Source organism: Balaenoptera acutorostrata, chromosome 10 (genome assembly GCF_949987535.1).
Source record: "Balaenoptera acutorostrata chromosome 10, mBalAcu1.1, whole genome shotgun sequence".
In the NCBI taxonomy this organism is placed as follows: Eukaryota; Metazoa; Chordata; class Mammalia; order Artiodactyla; family Balaenopteridae; genus Balaenoptera; species Balaenoptera acutorostrata.
Window position 1 is genome coordinate 42,915,086 of NC_080073.1, and position 25,855 is coordinate 42,940,940.

Sequence of the window (25,855 nt, forward strand, 5' to 3'; positions counted from 1 at the left end):
CCCACCTCCAGCCTTAGGGAACCGCTGATCTGTTTAGGGTCTAACGCTCAATTAAAATAACAGTAATCCGGACTTTCCTGGTGGTCCAGTGGTTAGGACCCTGTGCTTCCACTGCAGGGGGCCCAGGTTCAATCCCTGGTCAGGGAACGAAGATCCTGCAAGCCGTGAGGCGCAGCCAAAAGTAAAATAAAATAACAGTAATCATAATTGTAGAGTCAGGAATTTTAAAATAGTTTTGCCAAAGAGGAGAAATGACAAAGAAATTGGTAACCTGGCCAGCCAGACTGCAGCCCCGAGATGGATTACAGCTTCACTTGACAGTGAATTAGCCCCCCTGGAGACCCAGGGTTGGAGGCCACGGGAGAGCGTGCCAAGCCTTCAGAGACCTGGTACCCCAATAATTTTTTACAGATAACATGGTAAGACCTTTTTCATGATTACAGAAAGAGAACGCAAAGGTTGACATACTCAGCTCAGATATACATCTGACAACTGGGTTTCTGAACATGCATCTGAACTCATTTTTAATCTGGTATCTTAAAAGAACCCCTGGGCCTTCCGATCTTTCTCAGAAGATTCTCAGTGACCATGCTGCTTGAAGATGAAGCATTCAAGTAAAGAAACTTCTGCCTCAGAGGATGTTTTCTTTCTCTGAGGCTATTAATTACAAAGCTCAGAGTCCCTGGTTCCCACCAAGATTTATTAGCCCAAACTGAAACACAGGAATGGTAGTAAGTCTATGAGAAACTAAATGCGGCAAAGACAAGAATGTGGAGATTTTGTATGGCGCTGTTGGGAGGGTCATCAGTTCTGCTTCCATGTGGGCACCAGGCACTGTTTGGGTCCTGAGACTACCACTGAAAAGACAGGCAAGTTATTGCTGCCTTCCTGTAGGCAGCAACTCGCATTCTGATAGTGGGAGGTGGGAACAAATAACACGGGTCCTCTCAGAGAAGAGAGCAGGGATGAAGGGAAAGCAGGTGCAGGACGGCTGGGGTAGGAGTGGGGTGAGCATTTTGGGTAGCTGGTCGAGGAAGACTGCTCTGAGGAGGTGATCTTTGAGCTGAGACCCAAATAACAAAAAGGAACCAGCTATTGCTAAAGAGCATTTTAGAAATCAGGACCAGTACATGCAAAGGCCCTGAGGTTGGTATGTTCAAGAAAGAAGGCAAAGATGGCCCGAGCACAGTGACCAAGGTGGAGGGGGGTACAAGCTGAGGTTAGAGAGATAAGAAGTCTTGCTCCAAAAGTGCAAACCTGAGCCCTCTTGAAAACAAAGTCACGAAGCCAGCTGTGCTGGTGCCCCTGTGCTCTGAGAGATGTGTCACTGCTGGGCCATAGTTGGGAATGCTTACATTTGCAAAATCGCTTCTTATTTCCTCGGATACTGATGATAGATGAGCTGGCAGGGAAGGTAGAGCTTTTCTAGCCCAATCCCCTCATTTTACAAATGAGGGAACAGAGGCCCAAAGAGGGTAAAGTTCCTCCCTCATAACCCGGAGGAAATTTTTGCAGTTCGTTATCACAGGTTGAGAGATCAATTTCCACCCTATATAAAGAGCTGCTGGCTGGCCGGTCTGGCGCAGAGTGAATGGTGGGGGAGAAGGGTACAAGAGGAGGTTGACAAAAATCCAAACGTTTGATCGCACACAGCAGCTAGGCTGTGGGAACACAGGCACGCCCATGCACTGAGTGGGAGGAGAAGTGAGTACAGCTCTCGAGCAGGCTAGCAGTTCTGGTAAAATGAAAGCACGAGGTTGGTCAAAAACTGGAAAGAACTCAAATGTCACTGAACAGGTGCCTGGATAAATAAATTGCAGTCTCTCCAGAGAATGGAATACTACTCAGCAATAAAAAGGAAAAAAAATGCTGATCCATGCAGTTGATTCACAAACACGCTGAGCAAAAGCAGCCAGGTACAAAAGGGAGTAAGTAAGCACACCGTTTTGCAGGAAGGTCTAAGTCAGGCAAAACTAATTTATAGTTTTCTGGGGCCAGGAAGGTCTAAGTCAGGCAAAACTAATTTATAGTTTTCTGGGGCCAGGAGTGGAGGTCGACTGCAAAGGGCGCTGAGGGAACTTTTGGGGGTGATGAATATTTTTATATCTTGATTGTGGTGGTGTACATGTGCACACACATTTGTCAAAACTCTTAAGTAGGTCCTTTTATAATGTATGTAAATTATATCAATAAACTTGATTCTAAAAATTTTTTAAAGGAAGGGAAAAAGTAAAGCTTTTGGTTAAATTGCTATTTACCGGCTAAACAATTACCAAGCACCTCCATGTACAAGGCGCCTTTACAGGTGCTGACCAGCTGTTGGTGCAGAACACGGTGGGACAGAGGCACCGACACCAGCCCCTCTCTGTGAGCCCCATGATTCCCTCCGCCAGACAACCGGCCTCCCATCCTCTGCTCCCAGCCCATCAGCCACCCAGAGACCACAGTCAGAACCCAAGTCAGGGAAGGGACAGTGGCTACTAGGAGGAAAAGTAGCTCTTCCTTTTGGACTGAGAGGACCTAAAAATCCATAAAGCAAAAGGAATGGGAAGGAGATTGGGCTTGTTTGTGAATCAGGGCCCCGTCCTGACCGGTGCGCACCCACCCCTGGGTTTAGTAACCAACCTCCGTCTCTCTTGCTTCATAATGTTTGTTCAAATAATTTTGCTGAGCCCCAGCCTGAGGTATTAGCGTTGTTTGGCTTTAACTTTCCACGCTCATTGGCACAATATGTTTGTATCTAATTTCTGCAAGTTCTCCCGGCCTCCACTACTGCATGTATGTGTGTACAGGGCATATGAAGTGGCCTGGGCAGGGGACAGCAGCTCTTTACAGATAAGCATGTCTCTCTACAGAAAGACCGTTTCTGTGTGTGGACTTTCACCTACAGTCATATTGTGTAGAGATGTGGCAGTTTCTCTCTATTTAATATTGCACAGATGGGTATCTGAAAACATGCTGCTCCAGACACCTAGAATGTGGTGTAGTGTTTTTAATTTTTAGAAAAATTAATCAGCCAAACAAGAGATGTGTGTCAGTGCCCAGCCCTCAGTGGCTGGGTTCTTGCCCACAGGTGAGGATAATACTTTCATTTTGCATCATCCCACTTCTCAGACCTGGGGGAAGGAACAAAGGGGTCAAGGAGGTCATCCCCCTGGACAACTGAGGGGACGGCAGCAGGTTGGCGGCCCTAAATCATCCCGTTCACTCCATTTTTCTTCCTTCCTTCAGAAACTTATGAGATTGCTCTGCCACGTGGAAGCAACATTACAGTCCTTATAAAGCCTGGGGTCCCAACTCTGCCAGCGAACGTATGTCACATCATTTCTAAAAAATGGGTAACCTCATTGTCCATCAAAGCCGGAGAGACAGCAGTCTTTTCCTTTAGCTGCCGGAATCCAGAGAATCACTTTGTTATCGAGATCCAGAAGAATATTGGTAAGTATGCACTCATGGACGGTTTGGCCTCCCTGCCTCTCTTTTACATGCTAAGCCAGCCTCTTCTGCTAGAGAGGTGAGATCTGTTCTGAAACTCCGCACTCTCTTTAGCTTTTATGTGGCCATTCACAGTTCTAAGTGCTTTACATGGTTTCAGGTTTTTTAATCCTCAGAGCAGCCCTAGGAGAAATTCTCAAAGAAAGTAACGTGCCTAAGATGGCACAGCTGGTGTGTAGCAGCAAGATGGGAGCCCAAGTATTCTGGATCCAGAGTCTTTGCCTGTAACCACTATGCCACACTGTTTTGTAACAGAGCTATGGATTCTCAGGTGATGCTCTGTCTGATGTGCTAAAAACATCTGGCTGAGCAGGAGCAAAAGTCAAGGGAGTTGGAGGACAGAAGAATTGGAAGGTTGAGGAGATAAGAGTGGGGAAATGGGTCCGCAAGGCACAATGGGAAAAAACAGCAGCTTTGCAGGCTGAGAGAGCTGGGTTTGACGTCAAGTGCCAGGGCTACTGATCATGTGGCCTGATTGCATGGCTTCATATGAGTTACTTAACTGCTCTGTGATTTAGTTTTCTAGTCTGTAATATAAGAATCATTGTACCAACGGATAGGAGTGTTTTGGGGAAGAAATAAAATTACGGATTGAGAGTGCACGACACACCAGAATTCAACAAACTACAGATAACTGGTATTATTAATCATAATTTGGGATAGGAGATTGACATAAGAAACAATAATCAGGCAGAAAGAATTAAAGGTATACTTTCCCAATCATTTTAAGGTGGCATGCCAACTAAGAACTAACAGATATATCAATAACAGTGAGAACACTATTTTGATCTCATCAAAGCCATACTCAGAAAACTTCTTCACCTTTAACTGAAAATAAGTGAATTGGCAATAGATCATGGGAGAAGAAAAAGGATAAAATAAACCTTAAGAAGGAATTCATAAAAATAAAAGGAGAAATTAAAGTACTTAAAACCAGTTTTAAAAACTGTGTTTGATAACTAAAACCAAGACCTGGTTCTGTGTAAAGACCAATTAAATAGACTAACTCTGACTAGTCTCCTGGAAAAAAGAAAGAGAAATTACAGATATACAGCACTGAATGTATAAATGTGGATTTAATGACTTATACAAAGCAGATTGCTAAAATTGTAAGAGACTATGATAATAAATGTGAAAATCTGAATGACAGGATGATTTCCAGGGAAAATTTAATGAGCCAGATTGACTCAAAGAAAGGGAGGAAACCTGAATAAGTAAATAACCAAGGAGGAGATTGGAAAAAATGTCCAGTGTGAAGGAGAACAGGGTTTGGGTTAGTTAGAGATGGTTTCATAGAGGAGTCCTATAAAACTCCAAGTAGCAGATAATTTCTGTGATATTTAAACCATTCTAGAGGAAGGTTGACAAACCTTTTCTGTAAAAGACCAGAGAGTAAATATCTTAGGCATTATGTGCCAGATGGTCTCTCTCACAACTCCTCAGCTCTGCCATTATAGCACAAAATCAACCGTGGACAATAGATAAACAAATGGGCAATGAATATCCCACGTTTATTTACAAGAACAGGTGTTTGGCTGGATTTGGCCGTTTGCCAAACCCTAGTCTAGAGCATTGAAAGAGGTAAAGGTTCACAGTTCATTTTATAAGGCTCTTACCACCCTGATGTCAAAATCTTCCACCACATAAAAAAGAAAACCATAGACCAATCTCTTATGAATATACATACATGCCAAAAAAATCCTAAGTAAAATATAAATACATCAAATCCAAAAAATTGCATTAAAAGACTAAAACAACAAGAGCAGGAGAGCTTGTTGGAAGACGGAAGTTTAATGTACTGCTTTGTGTGATTAGGTGAAAGAGAAGAAACTGCATTTGATCATCTTAATAGATGGTCTTAAATGTTTTTAATAAAACGCTCTTAGTAAACCAGAAATAGAAGGATGTTTTCTTAATCCAATAAATTGTATCTATCAAAAACTGATAACAGGGACTTCCCTGGTGGCTCAGTGGTTAAGAATCCACCTGCCAATGCAGGGGACACGGGTTCGAGCCCTGGTCTGGGAAGATCCCATATGCCACAGAGCAACTAAGCCCGTGCACCACAACTACTGAGCCTGAGCTCTAGAGCCTGTGAGGCACAACTACTGAGCCCACGTGCCACAACTACTGAAGCACGTGCACGTAGAGCCCATGCTCCGCAACAAGAGAAGCCACTGCAATGAGAAGCCTGCATACCGTGACGAAGAGTAGCCCCCGCTCGCCACAACTAGAGAAAGCCTGTGCACAACTACGAAGACCCAGTGCAGCCAAAAATAAATAAATAAAGTAAATTAAAAAAAAAAAAAAAAAGATTCCATGTTTCCACAGCAGGGGGCATGGGTTCGATCCCCGGTAGGGAAAGTTCTGCATGCCTTGCAGTGCGGCCAGGAAAAAAAAAAAAACTGATAGCAAATATATTTAACAGCCAGGCATAGAAGCGTTACCAATAAATCAAGGAACAACATAAGGATTCTCACTATGCATGCTTTTGGTCACCATTATTCAAAAGTTCTAGTTAAGTATTTAATCTTAATAAATACATAGAATGTATATGAAATAAAATATACAATTTTACTGAAAGACCAAAGAGAAGATGTAAATAAATGGAGAGATATACCATGTTACTTGATGAAAATCTCAGTATTTTTTTTTTAATAAATTTATTTATTTATTTATTTATTTTTGGCTGCATTGGTCTTTGTTGCTGCACGTGGGCTTTCTCTAGTTGTGGTGAGCGGGGGCTACTCTTCGTTGAGGTGCGCTTGCTTCTCATTGCTGTGGCTTCTCTTGCTGTGGAGCACGGGCTCTAGGTGCACGGGCTTCAGCAGTTGTGGCACGCAGGCTTCAGTAGTTGTGGCTCACAGGCTCTAGAGCGCAGGCTTAGTAGTTGTAACGCACGGACTTAGTCGCTCTGCGGCATGTGGGATCTTCCCGGACCGGGTCTCAAACCCATGTCCCCTGCATTGGCAGGTAGATTCTTAACCACTGCGCCACCAGGGAAGTCCCTCAGTATTTTTTAAGTGTCATTTCTCCCCCAAATTAATTTATGAGTTTAAGTCAATTACAATTAAAATCTCAATGAAGCTTTTACAGAGCTGAGAAGACTATTGATATACTTAAGCACTCAAAGGAGTAGTGTGTTGCTATTAAAAGAATGAAGTAGATCTGTGTATTTAACATGGAAAGATGCCCCAAGTCATTTTGTTCCATTGAAAACAATGCAGCTTTTAGTAGGAGAATAGTTTGTATAGTTTAATCCCACTTTATTGAATACGCATAATCATATGGAGCCCAAAGTCTGGGGGGTTAAACACCAAAATGCTAGCCTTATATTATTTCTATAGTGAGTAGGGGAGGGGAACAGGTGACATTCATTGTCTTTTTTCTGTTCTTCTGTAGTGCCATTTTTTTACAAGCATGCATTACTTTTACAATCAATTAAGCCAAGAAAGTGACTGCCATCTTGAAAAAGGAGAAGGGTACTGGGACTTCCCTGGTGGTCCAGTGGTTAAGACTCGGCCCTCCCAATGCAGGGTGCCCGGGTTCGATCCCTGGTCAGGGAACTAGATCCCACATGCCACAACTAAGAGTTTGCATGCCACAACAAAGATCCCGCCTGCCGCAACTAGGACCCGGTGCAACCAAATAAATAAATAAATATTATTTAAAAAAAAAAAAAAAGGAAAAGGGTACCACAATCTTATCTCACAAGACACATCTCACAAGATCAGTCTCACCCACAGACCACACACAGTTTACTATATAGTAAAAACCCATGCTCACAATTTTTGAAAATGTTATGAAAATAAAAATTTTAGGTTATAAATCTAGACACTGGAATCAAGTTCAGTGTTCTGCTTGCCTCTTGTTTTTAAAAACCTTTCCTGAATAAACATTCTGAAAGTTTCAAAGTTTAGCCCCTCTGCAGTCATCCCTTCTTTTTTTTAATTATTATTTTTTAAAATTTTATTTTATATTAGAGTATAACTGATTTACAATGTCATCCCTTCTTGAATGGCCCCATTAAAGCTAATGAAAGTAGAAGTCTGTGCTGGGGAAAATGAGGTGTGAGTCACTTCAGAAATTACACTTCTCTGTCCTCTGGATAGGAATCATTTCAGTTATTTAACATTTTTGCACTGGATGGGGAGCAGAAAACTTGGAGGCGTGCCCATCAATTTTTTTTTTTTTTTTATAATTTGATGTAATTTGCAAGACGTGCAAGACTTGAATAAACAGAGGGAACCATTATTTTTATTTTTTATTTTATTTTTTTTAATTTTTATTTATTTATTTATTATTCATGGCTGTGTTGGGTCCCCGCCTCTGTGCAAGGGCTCTCTCCAGTTTCGGCAAGTGGGGGCCACTCCTCATCACAGTGCGCGGGCCTCTCACTATCGTGGCCTCTCTTGTTGCGGAGCACAGGCTCCAGACGCACAGGCTCAGCAATTGTGGCTCACGGGCCTAGTTGCTCCGCGGCATATGGGATCCTCCCAGACCAGGGCTCGAACCCGCGTCCCCCGCATTGGCAGGCAGACTCTCAACCACTGCGCCACCAGGGAAGCCCATGCCCATCATTTTGACTACTCTTACTTGTGTATCCATTCTGGAAACAAAGCTCTTAGCAACAAATTAAAAAGTGCTCGCACAACCTGACACCGCCAGGGTCACATGGCTGGTGGCAGAGCCATGGCTGAGAGACGGGGCTTTTTGACTCCCGGTACTTGGTACGGAATTAAATCAGAGTCGCTTGGGTGGCCCAGGCATGTGTATTTTTTAAACATCCTCCAAGTGAGTCTAGAGTGGAACCAGGGCTGTGAACCACTGCCTTAGTAGGGTTAAGTGATCCCACAAGAACACAGAACCCAGTAGGGCACATGGGAAGTGTAGTTGAAAAGTTATGAAAGAGATGGCTTGATAGAAACAATGAAGTTTCCACGAGCTCCAAAAACTAGGTACTATCCTTACCTACACACAAAATCTAATTTTAGTTGCATTTGTCACCTTATTATCTAACCTTGTTTTATTGGTTAAGCAACGCAGTGCATTGGCAAGAACGAAAGTCGACCAAACACAGCCTGGGCTTTTGTCCTAGGAGCGTGTGCACTGCGAGCGCCACACGACTCACCCAGACTCCAGGTCTGCTTTGCAAAAGTGAGAGGTTTGACGTGATGACCTCAGAGGTCCTAGACAGCTCTGAAATTCTCCCATAATTCCATTTTGAGTTGGCACTAGTTTCAGATACTCCACTGGAGCAGCAATAAAGACTTGCAGAGTATTATTACAGTGGCCAAAGTCCATTGCACCTTTCAGATTCCCCGCTGGAGGCAACAGAAGCCTCACTATCAGGCTGCCTGCTTTCTCTTAGTGCTTCCCTGATAGCAACGTTTCTCCCTTTGTTTTAAAAAGGCTTAGGAAACAAAGTACGTCAAAGGATGTCATTAAGTGTTAGCCTTTGGGAAAAAAAATTTCAACTGCAGTGGTAATAAAACACCAGCATTAAAGCCAGGAGGCAGAAGATGACCTTGCCTCCAGGTTCCAGCCACTAAGGGGCTGTACATTCAGAGCATACTCAGTCTGTTGATGAATGTGTTGATGGGAAAACCAGTTTTAAAAGGTAGAGCTTGGCGCAGCACCCTTAAAATTGAGAAATCATGACTCTTTCGGTATAGAGGAGGTAGGATATGTATCCCAAAGCAAGGCTCCACTGCAAAGGGCCTCCCTCTGGCTTCCAGTAGGGCCTGGGCAGAGATCCACCAACTGGACTAACTTTATCTGGAAAACAGTGCGGGTCCCCCCTCCCCGACCCGCACTATCCCAAAAGTAGAGTGTTCCTATGACATCTTTCACACGCCAAAATGGCGTTAAGTCAAAGAAGCAGTTACCTTAGGACACATCTTGCTAACGGATGTGCAAAGTAATTTGAAATAAAGCACAAATGCTCACGGACAGAGTTCAGAGCTGTAGCAGCGTGATGCTGAGATGCTGTGTCGTTCCCGGGGAAGGAGCTTGGTGGTGACTCTCGGGGTACCCACTGCCTCTGTAATGGCTCCCTGCAAAACAAACCCTGAACGCTCTTTTCGCTTTCCACCTTTTTTTATAAAAGCAAAAATTCTCTTTGGATTTATTTTGGTTAGCGGAAACAAGTACCAATGAATGCAAGTCTTTCGTAAAAGCGAAGTGGAATAAAGCGAACGTTCAAAAAGCAGGGGAAACTTGTAGTTAGGAGGTGACTTGGGTCTGGTTCCCTAGAAGCAGAGCCTGACATGGGGATTCTTGTCTTTAAGACATGAGTCAAGAGAGTGCCCTCGGAAGAAACCTGTGAAGAAGTGAGGAAAGCAGGGTAGAACGAGGACAGCGAAGCAAAGATGTGGTTTTAGCTGCAGGCTGATCTGGAGCTTGAGTGACAATTGCCAGGCTGTGTCACGTGAATCAGGGATGTCAGGCTTTTCACTCCTGGGTTGGCAGTGATTGGCTGTGGGTTGACACTCCCTGCTGGGATGGGAGTCAGGGGCAGGGAAACCTCTCAGGCTTTTCTGCCCCAAGGCAGCTCCCTCCAGCCAAGGCACTTCCCCAGAGAGCGATCCATCCGTGAGCCATTGGCAGCCAACTTTCATGTAGCCAGGAGATGGGTGGGCCCCCCAGAAAACCCCCCCTCCGAAGAGTTCACTACAGGGGCTGAGGAGGGGCAGTGAGTGGCCCAGTAGCGTTTCTGACCAGATTGTTTTGTGACTGTGTTTCAGACTGCATGTCAGGTCCATGTCCTTTTGGAAAGGTTCATCTTCAGCCCTCAACGTCGGTGTTGCCCACCCTCAACAGAACCTTCATCTGGGATGTCAAAGCTAACAAGAACATCGGTCTAGAACTGCAGTTCTCCCTCCCTCGCTTGAGGCAGATCAGGCCGGGGGAGAGCTGCCCTGATGGAGTCACTCATAGCATCAGCAGCCGCATTGGCACCACGATGGTCAGGATCGGAACCTTCTGCAGCAACGGCACTGTGTCCCGGATCAAAATGCAAGAGGGAGTGAAAATGGCCTTGGACCTCCCGTGGTTCCTCAACAGAAATGTCTCCGGCTTCAGCATCACAAACCGGTCGTCTATAAAACGTGAGCTCGCCATGCCCTCCCCTCTGTTTGCTGAGGTTGAAACCTACAAAATCACCCTTGCTCTCCATCAGAAATGGTCAGATGTCGGCAATTGTGTGATTCTATCTGAATACCTTAAAGGAAGTCCCACTCTTCTGTAAGCATGTGGGCCAGTCCTGGTGTGAACCCACCCTCCTCAGTTAAACAAACCAGGTGGTAACTCTTTCCTTTGTCCTTTGTATGTGAGGCTTGTTTTCAAGAAATGAAACGGGACTGGCTCTACAGACCTTAATGACTCTGTTTCTCGTGTCTTTGTCCTGTCTTCTGTCTCTTTCAGAGTTTCTAGAATTGTATCGGTCGTATGCCAGAGCTGGCCCACAGCAGCTCATGAGTGCCAATGTTAAGTGTTCTGGAATTTTGTGAGCTGGTATTAAACGGAGCCATTACTAAAAATAAAATTATATAAACTTACAATTAAATAAATTAGTTTAGGAATAAAGGTAATAAGTACTCAAAACTCAACACTTTGTAGTTAATATACTGCATTTTACTATTTATGCTTTGAAGTTAGGTATGCCCATTGGATCTGTATGGTGAAAATCCTATGTGATGGTGAGAGGGCTGTCCATCTCCTTCCAACTCCACGTTCATCCATCTCCTGTTGGTAGCCTGAAATCAGCTATAGTGCGAGTCTTTACACCAAGGAAGTGGGCAGACACTACAAATTAAGGCTTTATTTTTTTTCCCCTGCTGGGTTGAATATTAAACATATACTCACACACCACTGATGTATCCTCATTCTCACTCTCTACCTTGAGTATAAACATGCCATATCCAGACCCAGTGCTCAGGACCTAAGACCCACCTTCACCTCTTCTCTAACCCCTGTCCCCCCACCTATGGATGACCAGGGCAGGGTCTAATCACCTCCTATTCTCTCGTTTGGGTTCCACCCCCAACAGGCCTGTGCATCATCGAATCTGTGTTTGAAGGTGAAGGCTCAGCCACCCTGATGTCTGCCAACTACCCGGACGGCTTCCCCGAGGACGAGCTCATGACGTGGCAGTTCATCATCCCTGCGCACCTGCGGGCGAGCGTCTCCTTCCTCCACTTCAGTGTCTCCAACTGCGTGAAGAAGGAGGAGCGGGTTGAGTACTGCATCCCAGGCTCCACCACCAACCGCGAGGTGTTCAAGCTGCAGGACAAGCAGCCTGGGAACATCGCCGGGAACTTCAACCTCTCTCTGCAGGGCTGTGACCAAGATGTCCAAAATCCAGGCATCCTCCGGCTGCAGTTTCAAGTATTGGTCCAACATCCACAAGATGAAAGCAGTAAGTAAGCCTCACTTTCCTTCCCCTCCCCCTCCTCCAGTGCCTTCTTTCCTTCCTGGGTAGTCTGCTTGGGCTGAGGTTCCCTTCCTACTTCTTGTCTGTGGCTCTGGCACACTTGGACTCTGGACCCTGTAAGACTTTCAGGAAGTGCGTTGCTAGGCAGTGAGACCAGGTCACTGGTGAATGCCGGGCATACTGTTCCACTTCAGCACAGTAAGAAGCTAAGATGATCTTGCATTCAGGGTGATAAGTTGTTTTTTTTTTTTTTTTTTTTAATTTTATTTATTTATTTATTTATTTATTTATTTATTTATTTTTGGTTGTGCTGGGTCTTTGGTTCGTGCGAGGGCTTTCTCTAGTTGCGGCAAGTGGGGGCCACTCTTCATCGCGGTGCGGGGACCGCTCTTCATCGCGGTGCGCGGGCCTCTCACCATCGCGGCCCCTCCCGTTGCGGGGCACAGGCTCCAGACGTGCAGGCTCAGCAGCTGTGGCTCACGGGCCCGGCTGCTCCGCGGCATGTGGGATCCTCCCAGACCAGGGCTCGAACCCGTGTCTCCTGCATTAGCAGGCAGATTCTCAACCACTGCGCCACCAGGGAAGCCCTGATAAGTTGTTTTTAATGAAGACATTGGAAGGTTACCTTCTAGAGCTCATGTCTTGACTGACCCTACAGCGTGAATCAGGATGTCACCAGCACCGTGAGCAGTGATGATAACACTTTTATTGTCTGAGTGCCAAGCCCTGCGCTAAGCACACCACTCACATGGTCTCAGCTAATCCTTATTATAGCCTTGCAGGGGAAACAGGAATTATCTTCATTTATTGATGAGAAACCAGAAGTTTCAGAAAGGTTATGGAACTAGCCCAGTATCACACAGCTTGCCAGGAGCAGAGCAATCTCAGAACCCAGAGCCTGTGCTTCTGGACCACACAGAACCCCAGGTTCTGTGAGAATGAGGTTGTGTATCATTCCACACACATTCACTGAGATGCCGTGAACCTAGAGAAGGGTCATCAGGGCCAGGACTGCAGCGAGGCTATATGCCCAGGGCACAACACTGAAGGAGGCACCCGCTCTGAGGAGCTCCCTCTCACAGAGGCTCTCACCCTCAGGGTTGTGTCAGTACAAGGTCAGCCCCCGAGAGTGAGCACCTCCTTAAAACTTGCTCCCTGGGTGCCCTTCCCTCACAGAGAGGAGTGGCATGGATCTTGAGAAAAAGGTACAGGATGAGTTCAGAGTGGCTATTCCTGGGGCTCATCTATGAGCTGGAGTCTGTGAGTTGTGACAAGTGGTCTTGAACCAGGACATCTGTGATCTGTGCTGAGGATGGGTTCTGCCCACAGGGTTGATTCTCATCCTTGTTTTTAATATTATTTACTTCCGGGAAGTAGACAGAACCAGGCAGAGAAATTGAGAATGTGAAATGGCATGGCTGATAAACACCTGAAAAGTGACCATGTGGGATCCACTCCCAGGGTTGCCCATCTGACACCGTCTTGGGAGTGCCCGCTCGGCACCCACTTGGAGCCCGGCTCCTCAGGAAGCCTCATTGCCTTCATATCTTGACCCAAGATTCCTTCTAATTCACAGTAACCGTGTACAAGGCATAACTTTATATATACATGTGTGTATGTGCATGTGTGTCCACTGACACATTTTGATGACTCTATGTCACAATTTTATCAGAATGTTGAAAACAGCCATGAAAGGATTCAGAAATGGAGTGGGTTTGAGTTTTAGAAGACGCAGGGATTTGTTTATCATCTCAGTCACGGTGAAGTGCTGCTGATTAATTCTGTTTCCTGTAACATCAGCTGGGTTGATTTCTAAATATAATCAAATTGTTAAACATGCTATTACCAGCATCAGGAAGGATATGACTTCAGTTTTGAGGTAAATAGTGGTTAACTGCACTTTAGATGTGTTTAGCACTGTCAGGGCTTTACATCAAGCATGGTTTGCATTTTTCTAGGCAAGTGAGTGAACTTGGCCAGCAGAAGTATCTTTACTTAGGCGATGCTGGAGTCCCTGAGAGCTCTGATTTCTGGACATCTCCATCTTGATTCTCTGAATACCAACGTGGACCCTAAGTTTCAAGAGATTGCCCAAGGCAGCCAGCCCTGTGCACTCACACGTTTGTCTGGTTCTGTAAATATGCGTGGACAGCTTGTTTTGCAGGCAGCATGGCCCAGTGGTTAAAGGCACTTAACTCTGGAATTGGCCTGTGTGGATTCAAAATCGTGATTCCCCTACTTACTGTGTGAGCCTGGGCAAGTCACTTAACTCCTGTGTGACTCAGTTTATCTTCAAATAGAGATAATAGGACTGTCCTCGTAGGGGTGTTGTGAGGAGCAATGAGGTGGCAGTGCCTGGCAGGTAGTAAGCACTCTTTAAATGTTATCCTGCAAGGCTCTAGGTCAAGGAAGGGATACAAAGTTGAAAAAGACACAGCACTGGTCCTTAGACGTTAGCCTGTAATCCAGAAGACAGATGAGACTTATAGGATACAGGAGGTCACTTCCCAGAAGGAGTTTCTTCTTTTTATTTTCTTTTCATATCTTGTTGATTTTATTTTAATAATTACAATCTGTGTACCCTATTGGTGTAATATTTGGTCTCTACATAGGTGGCCATTTCTCCACGGGCTCCTCTGGGGATGCAGTGGATAGTTGTAGGTACCCAGGACTCTCTCTCTATACACTGTGCATCACTGGGATGGACGGAGTTCTCCAGGGTGGGGTTTCTTGGTTCTGTGTCAGCCGATTCTGTCTGTTATTTTCATTCACTCTCTTCATCAGCTGGTGGTAACAAATGCTGTTGGTCTGGTTTCTCTCTTGTACTTTCTTGCACAGATGATGGATGTTTCAGAGAAACTTTTGGCTGCCATCTCTACCCACTTGGCTCTCTTCCACACCTTGGCACTGTCTCTGCACTTGTATTGGCAGGGGTCATCCCCTCCGTCCTTTCCTGAGTGCTTGTGGTTGGCTGTTCCCTGCTTGTGGTTGGTTGTTCTGTGCTTGTAGTTGGTTGTTCCCCAACTGTGGTTGGTTGTTCTGTGCTAGGGGTGGTTGTTCCACGCTTGTGTTTGTTTTGTACTTACGGTTGGTTGGTCCGTATCTGTGTTAAACTCCCGTGGTTTGCCAGTAACTTCAGCCATGCTGAAGGCTCCCAGTGGTCTGCGCCAGGGTTCCTGATCTCCCTACATATACCTTCTCCTAGGCAATGAGGAACCACACTCTTCAGCTTTGTTTGTTCATCAAGTCACTGCTCCAGCCAATGGTAGCCCTGGGATGGCTTAGTCATCACAAAACACCCCTCCTAACACCCTGGGGGGTGGTGAGAGGAGGGAGGGGGATGCACAAGGAAATTTCTGTGGGTGATGAATATATTCACTATCTTGATTATGTTGATGTATATACAGGTGTGTATATAGGTTCAAAACTAGGCAAATTTACACCTTAGATATGTACAGATTATTGTAATTCAATCATTGCTCAATAGAGCTGCTTAAAAATTATGTTCTCTGTAAGAAAACAAACAATTTTGGAAAGAAAAGAACCATTTTTGGTGAGGGAGAGTAGTTTATCACTGACATTGTTTAGAAACACTAGAGCATAGTGACAATAAAAACAAGCCTGGATTTACTCAGATTTATTATTGTTTTAAAATTCTCTGTTCCCCTTTATTCCCCCACAGGGAATGAAATATCCCCACTGCCCTGACCTGGATAGGCCACTGCATGACTCCAAGTCACTTAGCAAGAAGGTGTCCTAATCTGTGTGGGATTTGTGGCCTCCAAACACTGTTATGGAGGGTGGGGTTGGTGATTTTCTGTACGGCGAGTTTTTGTCCCTTCTGAGGGTCTTTAGTTGTTTACAGCATAAGGTAGGTTACAACACACACCACTAAGAGGTAGATGGCTGGAAGCAATTCATTTGTGTGCCTTTTTGGTGGGTGCCCTGCCACCCCATACACATCATGCCTCTCCTCCGGGCCCCCTCTCTCCAGCCCAAGCAGCAGTGCTGAGCCCTTCTTCCTCCTTGCACAGGAGATAAAGTGTTAAGGGGGAGTTTGTCTCAGGTGCTCACTGCTCACCCAGTCCTTATTCCCAATGTCTAGCTGACTTTGGACACTGAAGGACCCAGTCTGGTCCTCCACCTCGAAGGACCCCACCTGCATTCCTTGTCACACACCTGCCTCTTCCTTTCTTTCCTCCCCATCAGCAGAGACACACACTCAACCCCTGGATGAAGGAGCCTTTCACAAACTGTCAATTTTGTTTTAACCCTCCCTGTTAAAGATTCAGTTTCTGTGGTTGGCTAGCTGGGCCATTGGAGACCAGCAGATAGTTCTGGAGTCTCTGGCTTTGCTCTGCAGTTACTGTCTGTACCAGTCATTACTTGGAGTGGTGGATTTCTCTTGGGTCTCTTGGTCCTGCTCTGGCTGATTTTGATTCATTTTCTTATTCAGACTGTGGCAAGAGACTGATATTGTTGGAGTCTTACTCTCGGGTGTTCTCAAACCCCCTTGAAAAGGTCTTTTTACCTTCGTGGCTTTCTTTTGCACCTGGAAAGGCAACAGAGTGAGCCCAGAGTGGCTTTGGTTTGGGGGAGGGGGATGGTGACTGAGTGGGAGCGGAGGCTTCATGAGAAGGGGTGTGCGTTGAGAAGGGGATTGGTACCCAGCAAGGACAAGTTCAGAGTCTTAGCGGGGGAGTCTTTGGGAAAAAGAGGAGCATGAAGAAGGCATTCTGACATTGCCACTGTCTCTGAACTTGGGTTGACAGGGGCTCTTCTTTCATTCCTTTCTTTGCTGCTGGGAATGAGTCGTTGTACATGTGTGTGCAGGTCCCCTTGGTCATAGCAGAGCCTCCCATTGCCTACCCAGGGAGACTGCCCTTCTTCTATATCAATGACCCCTGGACAGTGAGACTCCACACGCTTCAGTTTTGCTAGGTCAGCAAGCACTATCCCCAGCGAGTGGTGTCTGAGGGTAGGCTTAGACTAAAGAAGGTGCCACTCTTGACACTTCCAGGGTGGGGCATGCTGGGAGGCCTCGAGACTGTGGCTGGAGAAAGGGAGTGTTTCCTCAACACCCTCTAAAGACGTGTCCCAAACCGACCTGCCACCCCTCCTCGTCTCCCCACGTTCAATCCCTGTGGTGCACGTGGCAGGGAAAAGGGGATTCCTCCAAACAATTTCCCACGGCCACCCCCATTCAGTGGTTCATTCTGTTGTCTCCCCATCACTACCATGTCTCGTTTATCCATCTGAATGTCTGTGTCCCACTAAACTCCCAATCAGGCATCTTGTCTTATTCCTCTGTTTTCCTACGCTCAGCACAGTTTCCAGCGCATTCCAGGCCCTCCATAAACCCTGTCGCACTAATCTCAGGAGGCAGCCTCTTGTCCAAAGTGGCTTGAGAGCCAGATGCACTATCCAAAGGCACAACCCCTCAGAAGGGGCAAGGTAGATGGGACACAGTGGGGGCACCAGGAGCCTGGCTGCTGGGGGAATCAGACAAGGACAAGAGCATCAAAAACAGAGTGGAGGGCTTCCCTGGTGGCGCAGTGGTTGAGGGTCTGCCTGCCAATGCAGGGGACGTGGGTTCGAGCCCTGGTCTGGGAGGATCCCACATGCCGCGGAGCAACTAGGCCCGTGAGCCGCAGCTACTGGGCCTGCGCGTCTGGAGCCTGTGCTCCGCAACAGGAGAGGCCGCGATAGTGGGAGGCCCGCGCACCGCGATGAAGAGTGGCCCCCCGCTTGCCGCAGCTAGAGAAGGCCCGCGCACAGAAACGAAGACCCAACACAGCCAAACATAAATAAAGAAATAAAGAAATAAATAATGCAACTGCAGAAAAAAAAAAAAAAAACTTAAAAAAAAAAAACAAAAAAACAGAGTGGAGGCAGAGCTGGGAGGGTTTCTCAAGCCAAAGAGGGCGGCTGTCACAGCAACCATGCAAAGCCAGAGCCTCAGCAAGGGTGGAAGCAGCTGTCAGAGGCACCCTGACCCCTCATCATCCACAGTAGGACCTGACTACAGTGGGCCCAGACTGAAAAAAACCAAATTCTGAATGTGGGCAGCAGGCAGATGTTACCTTGTACCTGATTGTCTCTCCCCCGACCCTACTCTGTACTCTCTCTCTACTTTGCTGACAATATCAATTTAGCTAAAACTAGACCCAGAGGACTCCTGCAGAGAATATCTTTCCATGGCTTGAGTACAAGTGTCCTGTGTCTTAAGATGAGTAATGTACAAGCTGCCCTGGCTGATCTGGCCAGCTGTGACCACATGTGTGAGCATGGATGGCTTACGTTGCCCAAAACGTGCAGTTCAGCAATGTCAGAGAGCTTGATTTACATTTGTCTCCACCAAACACATCTTGCTTTTCAGTGCTCCATAACGCACTCTCATCTTTTTTGATGATACAATACTACCATGCCATACCTGGCATTATTACCACTCCATTACCTGGAGATATAAAAAATAATTTTGGTCCTCTTGAAGTTTCATCTAATAGTCACCGTAGAGAGAGAACTTCTCTGTTGTCCCACACAGCCTGTCTCTCATTTTCTGATATTATTTCTAAAAGGTTCAAATGGCCCTGCTGATAACGATCATATGAGTTAATAGTAGTCTACCTGTCTATGTTACTCCCTTTAGTGGGAGCAGACTGCTAGCCTACTACCTTTTGCATCCTCCTCTAGCTTCTGGAAGATACGTTTACTTGCTCTGAAAATACCAGCAGACTAAGTGTATCTTCAAGCCCTGTAGGTTTCTGGGTTAACATGATTCAAATAAGGTAGATGGATGTGTTTCCAGAATGTTATACCAGATACGTCTAGTAACTGATCTAGGTAAATGCTGGTTGTGGAAACAGTTGCATTGCTTCTTTTTCAGCTTTTATAACCCCCCAGAAGCCACCTGGAGCCCTTAACTAAATATTGGCGTTGTTTTTGTTTTTTCTTGGGTAACTCTTGCTCTGTGAGTCTTTATTTACTTATTTTTGGCTGTGTTGGGTCTTCGTTGCTGCATGCAGGCTTTCTCTAGTTGCGGCGAGCGGGGGCTACTCTTCATTGCAGTGCACGGGCTTCTCACTGCAGTGGCTTTTCTTGTTGCGGAGCATGGGCACGCGGGCTTCAGTAGTTGTGGCTCGTGGGCTTAGTTGCTCCGCAGCATGTGGGATCTTCCCGGACCAGGGATCAAACCCACATCCCCTGCATTGGCAGGCGGATTCTTAACCACTGCACCACCAGGGAAGCCCCTCTGTGAGTCTTTAATTTGTCCTGGAAGAGTTGACACATATTGTGGCCTCTGACTTATCTCCATGGATAAGTAAGAAATCTCAGGAGTTCCCTGGTGGCCTAGTGGTTAGGATTTGGTGCTTTCACTCCCTTGGCCTGGGTTCAGTCCCTGGTCGGGGAAGTAAGATCCTGCAAGCCTCGAGGTGCGGCCAAAAATTTTTTTCTTTCAAGAGAGAGGCAAAGGGAATCTTAGGATGATGGTACAAGGGGACCCAAGACCATACCTGGGCCCCTTTAGATGAGAGCAGTTGAGAAGGCTCTGGAGAGACTTTTCAGAAAGATAACTTGATGATATACCTAATGTTCTCATAGGTATTGAAAGGAGATTTATACAAGTTGGGGAGAGTTTGGGTGTCAAATTACTGATAAGTACATAGAAACTAAGGAAATGATTTAAATGGCAATAACTAATTCTAGGGAAATAAAATCTTGTGCAAGAAAGAGAAACTATAGCATGGAAATAATCTGACTGTGTAAACACTGTGTTACTATTGTTTACATAGTCATGATAATGCCAACACAGAATAATGAGCTAACATAAAAATATGATGGTAAAGATTGGGAAGATGGGTGAATAGGAAGTGTGTGGTTTGGATGTTTGCTGGACATGTGTACTGTGGGTGTGTGTATGTTGTATACGAGGTGTGGAGTGTGGGAAGGGGGATGTGAGTGTGGGTGAAGGAGAGGAAATCCTCATCTTCTTTTGTGGGAAACCAACAAATAATACCTGAAACAGGGCCTCCCTGGTGGCACAGTGGTTAAGAAACCGAGCCAATGCAGGGGACACGGGTTCGAGCCCTGGTGTGGGAAGATCCCACATGCTGCGGAGCAACTGAGCCCGTGTGCCGCAACCACTGAGCCTGCGCTCTAGAGCCCATGAGCCACAACTACTGAGCCCGCGTGCCTAGAGCCCGAGCTCTGCAACAAGAGAAGCCACTGCGATGAGAAGCCCGCGCACCGCAACGAAGAGTAGCCCCCGCTTGGTGCAACTACAGAAAGCCCATGCGCCGCAACGAAGACACAACACAGCCAAAAATAAATAAATAAATAAATTAATTAATTTTTTAAAACAACCTGAAACAGAAATATCTAGAAGCAGCAATAGAAGCATGTTGTTGGGTGCTGTGGATGTAATTGTAAAGAGAACCTGCTAAAAGAGTTGAAAGTTGTTATTCTGGGGAGTGGTCACAGTGGGGAGGGAGTTTTGTTTTCATAACAAACCTTAGAAAACTATTTGATTCCTTAAACCAGTGGTTCTCAGCCAGGAGCAATTTTGCCCCCCAGGGGACATGTGACAATGTCTGAAGACATTTCTGGTTGTTATAATGGAGGGCCATGGGGGTGCTACTGGCATCTAGTGGGTGGAGGCCAGGGATGCTGCTAAACATCTTACAGTGCACAGGACAGCCCCACAATGAAGAATTACCCTGCCCCGGGCTTCCCTGGTGGCGCAGTGGTTGGGAGTCTGCCTGCCAATGCAGGGCACACGGGTTCTAGCCCTGGTCTGGGAGGATCCCACGTGCTGCGGAGCAACTGGGCCCGTGAGCCACAATCACTGAGCCTGCGCGTCTGGAGCCTGTGCTCCGCAATGAGAGAGGTCGCGATAGTGAGAGGCCCGCGCACCGCGATGAAGAGTGGTCCCCGCTTGCCACAACTGGAGAAAGACCTCGCGCGGAAACTCAACACAGCCAAAAATAAATAAATAAATAAATAAAATTAAAACAAAAAAAAATCTTTAAAAAAAAAAGAATTACCCTGCCCCAAATGTCAATAGTGCCAAGCCAGAGAAACCCTGCTTTAACTTCTGTGCGTGCACTACTTTGATACCGTACAAATTAGGAAAGGGAGGGGGTAGGGAGGCTTCTGCAACCTGTGATTGGACCTCGATAAAGGTGAGTGGGGCTTCAGAAGCAAAAGGGCTCCTAACACAGCCAGGGTAGGGGTAGGGAGGGTTTCCCAGAGGTAACAACGAAGATAAATTTTAAAGGACAGTAAGATATGAGCTGAATGTGGGGCTAGGAGATTGAAAAGCTAACCATTTTCTAAATCAAATCATATTTAAGTTAACAACATTAGCATATATACTCCAGCTCTGGATATGTCATCTCTCTGATTAAAGCACTATTAGAACTTACAGTAAAATTTACATAGACATAAGCAATAAGAACTAAAGAAAGGAGTCAGCAGATATGACAACCATAAGACATTTCCCTAATTTTGCTCCTAATTTGACACTGAGCTCCCTGGCAGCCAGTTCAAAAGGAACAATTCTATTAAGTATGTGGTTCCTGTTACCAGGAAGGAGGAAGCCTAGCAGACTCTCTTGGGAAACAGAGCTTTCCCAACTGGCACTGGACTTATTTATTCACTGGAGCTGCAGGCAGAGAGGCTAAGAGACCCGATGGACACGTCGGCAACACCCATGACTTGCAAAGGCAGCACCACCTTGCACAGGCATCTTCCTAACTTGATGGCTTCTGTAAAAGCAGAACGAATGAAATTAAAAAGCAGCTCAGTAAAAAGTGATTTCCAGGGGTTCATAGTGTAGAGCCTTCTGGGGATGGCATTATAAAGTGAAATGATTCTTTTATAAAGTAGTCTGGTAATCCATTCTAAATAGTTGAAAAAATATTCCTATTCTCTCACCTAACAATCAGTTCTGGGATTTTATCCTGAGGAAATAGATAAAAACGAAACATGCGCATGTGCTTATTAGAGTCTTTTATTTCAAGTGGCGCAATCACAGAAGTGACCTAAAAAAACAATAATTGGGCAGTTTTTCCAAATTACATAAGAAATACATATTTTCTAACTAAAAATTCAAACATCACAGACAAAGCTAAAATCTTCCCTGACCATCTGTATTGTCCCTACTTCCAGGCCCCTCTCTTAGGTAACCACAATTATGGATTTGTTATATTTCTCTCCAAATCTTTTTTCTCTTCATTTAAATATTAAGTACATACATACATAAGTATGTACATGTAGAAATAGCTATTTCATTTTACGTAGAGACTTTATAATCAAATGGTGTTATAGTCTATGGTTCTACAACTTGCTGTTTTACCTAATACTATATCTTGGAGGTTCTTAAATCAGCATATTTAGATCTCCCTCATTCTTTTTAACTGCTGCGTAATATTCCATTGGTGAAAGTTTCATGGTCTGTTTAACTATTCCAGTATTACTCCAGTCACTGTCACAGCACTGGCGTACACATGTGGGCATATATACCCATGTCACACTGCTGGGTTATAGGGGTGTAGGGTTTTTATTTTTATACTATACACTTTCTTTTAATTTGCTTTTCTCTAATTATAAGTAGTATTACAAGTGATACTAACAACACTTCATATTTTGGCTATTTGGACATTTATATTTCCTTTACTGTGAACTGCTCAATCATTCTATGTAGAAAATATTTTCTCCCACTGTGTCCCTTTCCCTTTAAACATTATTTATGGTACCTAAGTCAGACAGATATTTTAATCTTTATTTATTTATTTTTTTGCTTTTATAATTTGTGTTTACTCCACATTTATAAAGATATTCTCTTTGTTTTTATTTTGGTGACTGCTTTGAAGTACTAGTGTAATTTTATTCTTTTACTAATGGGAGAGACCGTTCTCCTGGCCCAGCCTATGGAGTACTTCATCTTTTTGTCACTTATTTGAAATGCAGCATTTATTAGAGATTAAATTATAATACCTATGGTTCCATCCTGTCTATGAATCTTGTATCCCTGCACTAATACCAGCTGTTGTTAATTACTCTTCATAGAGGGAGAATATTTAAATAGGTGATGCTAAATCTCACTTAGATGACTAAGATTAATGAATATTTTAAAAGCTTAGTGAATATGAAAACTATATGGTAAAATAAGTGTATCTGTATAAAATAATAAAGTAAAATCTGAGTATAAAATTTTATATACACCATACTGTTAAATAGGTGAAAATATGCATGCATACGCACAAGGACAAAAATGAATTTGAAGAAATGAAAGCAGTTACATAAGGATGGTCGAAATGCGGTCCACTGACTTTTCTTTTTAAATTTTGTTTCAAGCTATCATAATGTTTTCTTAATAATAAAAAAATTTCCCCGTGTTCCCCAGCCATGAGAGATTTTGTGCTCATTTTTGCTGTCTCACGGGGCTCATCCTGATCCATTCTTCATGCCTGTTTTCTATTTGTGGTTCCAGATAAAACCTACATGGTTGACTTGAGTAACGAGCGAGCCATGTCGCTGACCATTGAGCAACGGCCCAGCAAACTGAGCCGCAAATTTGTCCCCGGCTGCTTCGTGTGTCTGGACTCTCGGACCTGCAGCACCAACCTCACCCTGACAGCTGGCTCCAAACACAATATCTCCTTCCTTTGTGATGATCTGACACGCCTGTGGATCAACGCCGAGAAAACCATAAGTACGCCCCCACCCCTTCAGTGTGCTCCTGCCGAGCTGTGGGAGTTCTCCCCTCCCTGCCCTGTCTTAGTGGGGTCCACTGGGTGGGTTGTAAATAGTATGATCAGAAATGCCCCCAGCAGTGAGGGTGAGCAAGAGCAACCAAGAAGCACAGAGCAAGGTGGAGACACACCCACTTTGAGACCAGCAGCCTCCGTGGGAACATGCATCCTTCAGAAGCAAGTGGCATCCCCCGTGTCCATGCTCACGTCTCCTCTGTCCAGCCTCCGGTCTCCCTCCTGTGAAATGCTCGTAGCCTTCCCCAACCTCCCTCATCCGCACGCCTCCTGCTTCCACTCTCACTGCTCGCTTGTCTTCTGTTGCATGAGACCAAGTCTTGAGCTCAAAAACTTTGGCTTCTTCCGTTTTTTATCCCTTTAGCTACTAGCCGTGCCTGACATGTGCTAGTCACATAGAAATGTTTAATCAGTGGAGGGCAGCAAAACCAATAGTCACCTCCTTGCTGGGCCACCATCATCTCTGATGTGGATGCTCTTAGGGTCTCCACTGAGGCAGTAGCTGAAGCCACGAGAGGCAAAGCAGCCAGCCCGAGGCCACCCCGTTAGGAAGCGTCAGAGCTGAAACACCAGCTGAGATCTCCCCAACTCTACTCCCAGCTCTAACCACTAGGCGAACTGCCTCCCCACAGGCAGCGACACTGGGCAGCAGGGCTGGGTGAAGGGAAAAACCTGTACCCTGCCCACGTGGCACTTAGCATCTAAGACACAGGTTGTCTTAGTTGAGAACTTGAGTAAACAAGAAGAGAAAATTTCAACCCTGAATACTCCCCAGAAGTCGTTCTGCCGGTTTAGTGGGGAGTAAGAATGCAAGAGCACAAGGGAAGCTAGAAAAGGGGCGTCAAGGAGGCAGGAGTGCAGGACAGAGCAGGAGAGGAGAGACCAAAGGGAAAAGTGAGAAAGCCTCGGGCTGACTTGAGAGCTGGAGAGGATGCACTTCCGGTTTCCTCCCAGCCTGGGTACCACGAGCCCCTCTTTCGTAGGCTGCCTGGACCACCGGTACTGCCACAGGAAGTCCTACTCGCTCCAGGTGCCATGGTACATCTTCCAGCTGCCTGTGCAGCTGCACGACTTCTCCTGGAAGCTGCTGGTGCCCAAAGACAGCATCAGCCTGGCACTGGTGCCTGCCCAGAAGCTGCAGCAGCACACTCACGAGAGGGTCTGCAACACCAGCTTCAGCTACCTCGTGGCCAGTGCCGTTCCCGGCCAGGACCTTTCCTTCGGCTCCTTCTGCTCTGGAGGTTCCATAGAGCAGATTCAGGTGAAGCAGAACGTCTCGGTGACCCTCCGCACCTTTGCCCCCAGCTTCCAGCAAGAGGCCTCCAGGCAGAGCCTGGCCGTGTCCTTTATCCCCCACTTCAAAGGTAAGGGGGTCTTTCACTCTCTCCCCATCTCGATGCCCTCTTAGCCTTTCTTATTGGGACACTTATCTTATTTTGGTTTTCTGATCGTCTTAATTGTCAGTTTGAAGAGAAGGGATAGCTGAGGGGGCTGTTCCTCATACAAGATGATGAGTCCTAATCCTGACTTTACCATTAACCTAGTGTGGAAAATTCCAGGAGTTAGAAATAAGACTCTCTGACAGTGGGAGGTGATGGTTGGTAGGCAGCAGAACAAATAATCAGGTTCGAGGCTTTTTTGGAAGCAGGCAGGGCATAAATGAGAACTAACCAAATATTCCCAAGTCCTGGATTCTTGAAGTGGTAACATATAAATCCTTATGCAGATATTTTTATGATTCTGCTTTGACAATTCAGAACGCAGTTTGGAGGGCACAGAGGAAGGAATACTGGGAGAGAGATGAATCTCTAGAGCGTTCTCCTGCATGGGGGAGCAGACCCCTCCTGGGAGGCTAGTGTATGATCTTCTCAGGCAGCAAATGAGGTTTAAATCGGTCACAACGGTGAACTCTACATTGTTGATTTTAAAATTCACAGTCACCACTACAAGTTGCTAAGTTCATTTTTAAATTGACCAAGACCTTAATTCAAGGTTTACTCTGTAATTTTGTTCTCAGAGGCATGAGTGGGAGGGAAATGAATCTGGCCATAAGATTAAGATCAGTCCAGGTTGCCTGGTATCTCCAAGGTTACCAGAGAAACTCCTTCTGGGGAGTCTTTGAAAATAAGACATACCCTCCTCAGTGTGGAGTGTT

General features: G+C 45.6%; 1 protein-coding gene across 1 annotated transcript in view; it reads left to right on the plus strand.

Annotated features, from left to right (window-relative positions):
- CDCP1 (CUB domain containing protein 1) overlaps positions 1 to 25,855 on the plus strand; it is a 60,880-nt gene that overhangs the window by 25,452 nt on the left and 9,573 nt on the right. Inside the window, exons 2-6 of the mRNA XM_007168884.3 lie at positions 3,232 to 3,438; positions 10,242 to 10,604; positions 11,546 to 11,914; positions 23,424 to 23,645; positions 24,684 to 25,064. Coding sequence (XP_007168946.1) covers positions 3,232 to 3,438; positions 10,242 to 10,604; positions 11,546 to 11,914; positions 23,424 to 23,645; positions 24,684 to 25,064 — 1,542 coding nt within the window. The remainder of the gene's footprint in view (positions 1 to 3,231; positions 3,439 to 10,241; positions 10,605 to 11,545; positions 11,915 to 23,423; positions 23,646 to 24,683; positions 25,065 to 25,855) is intronic.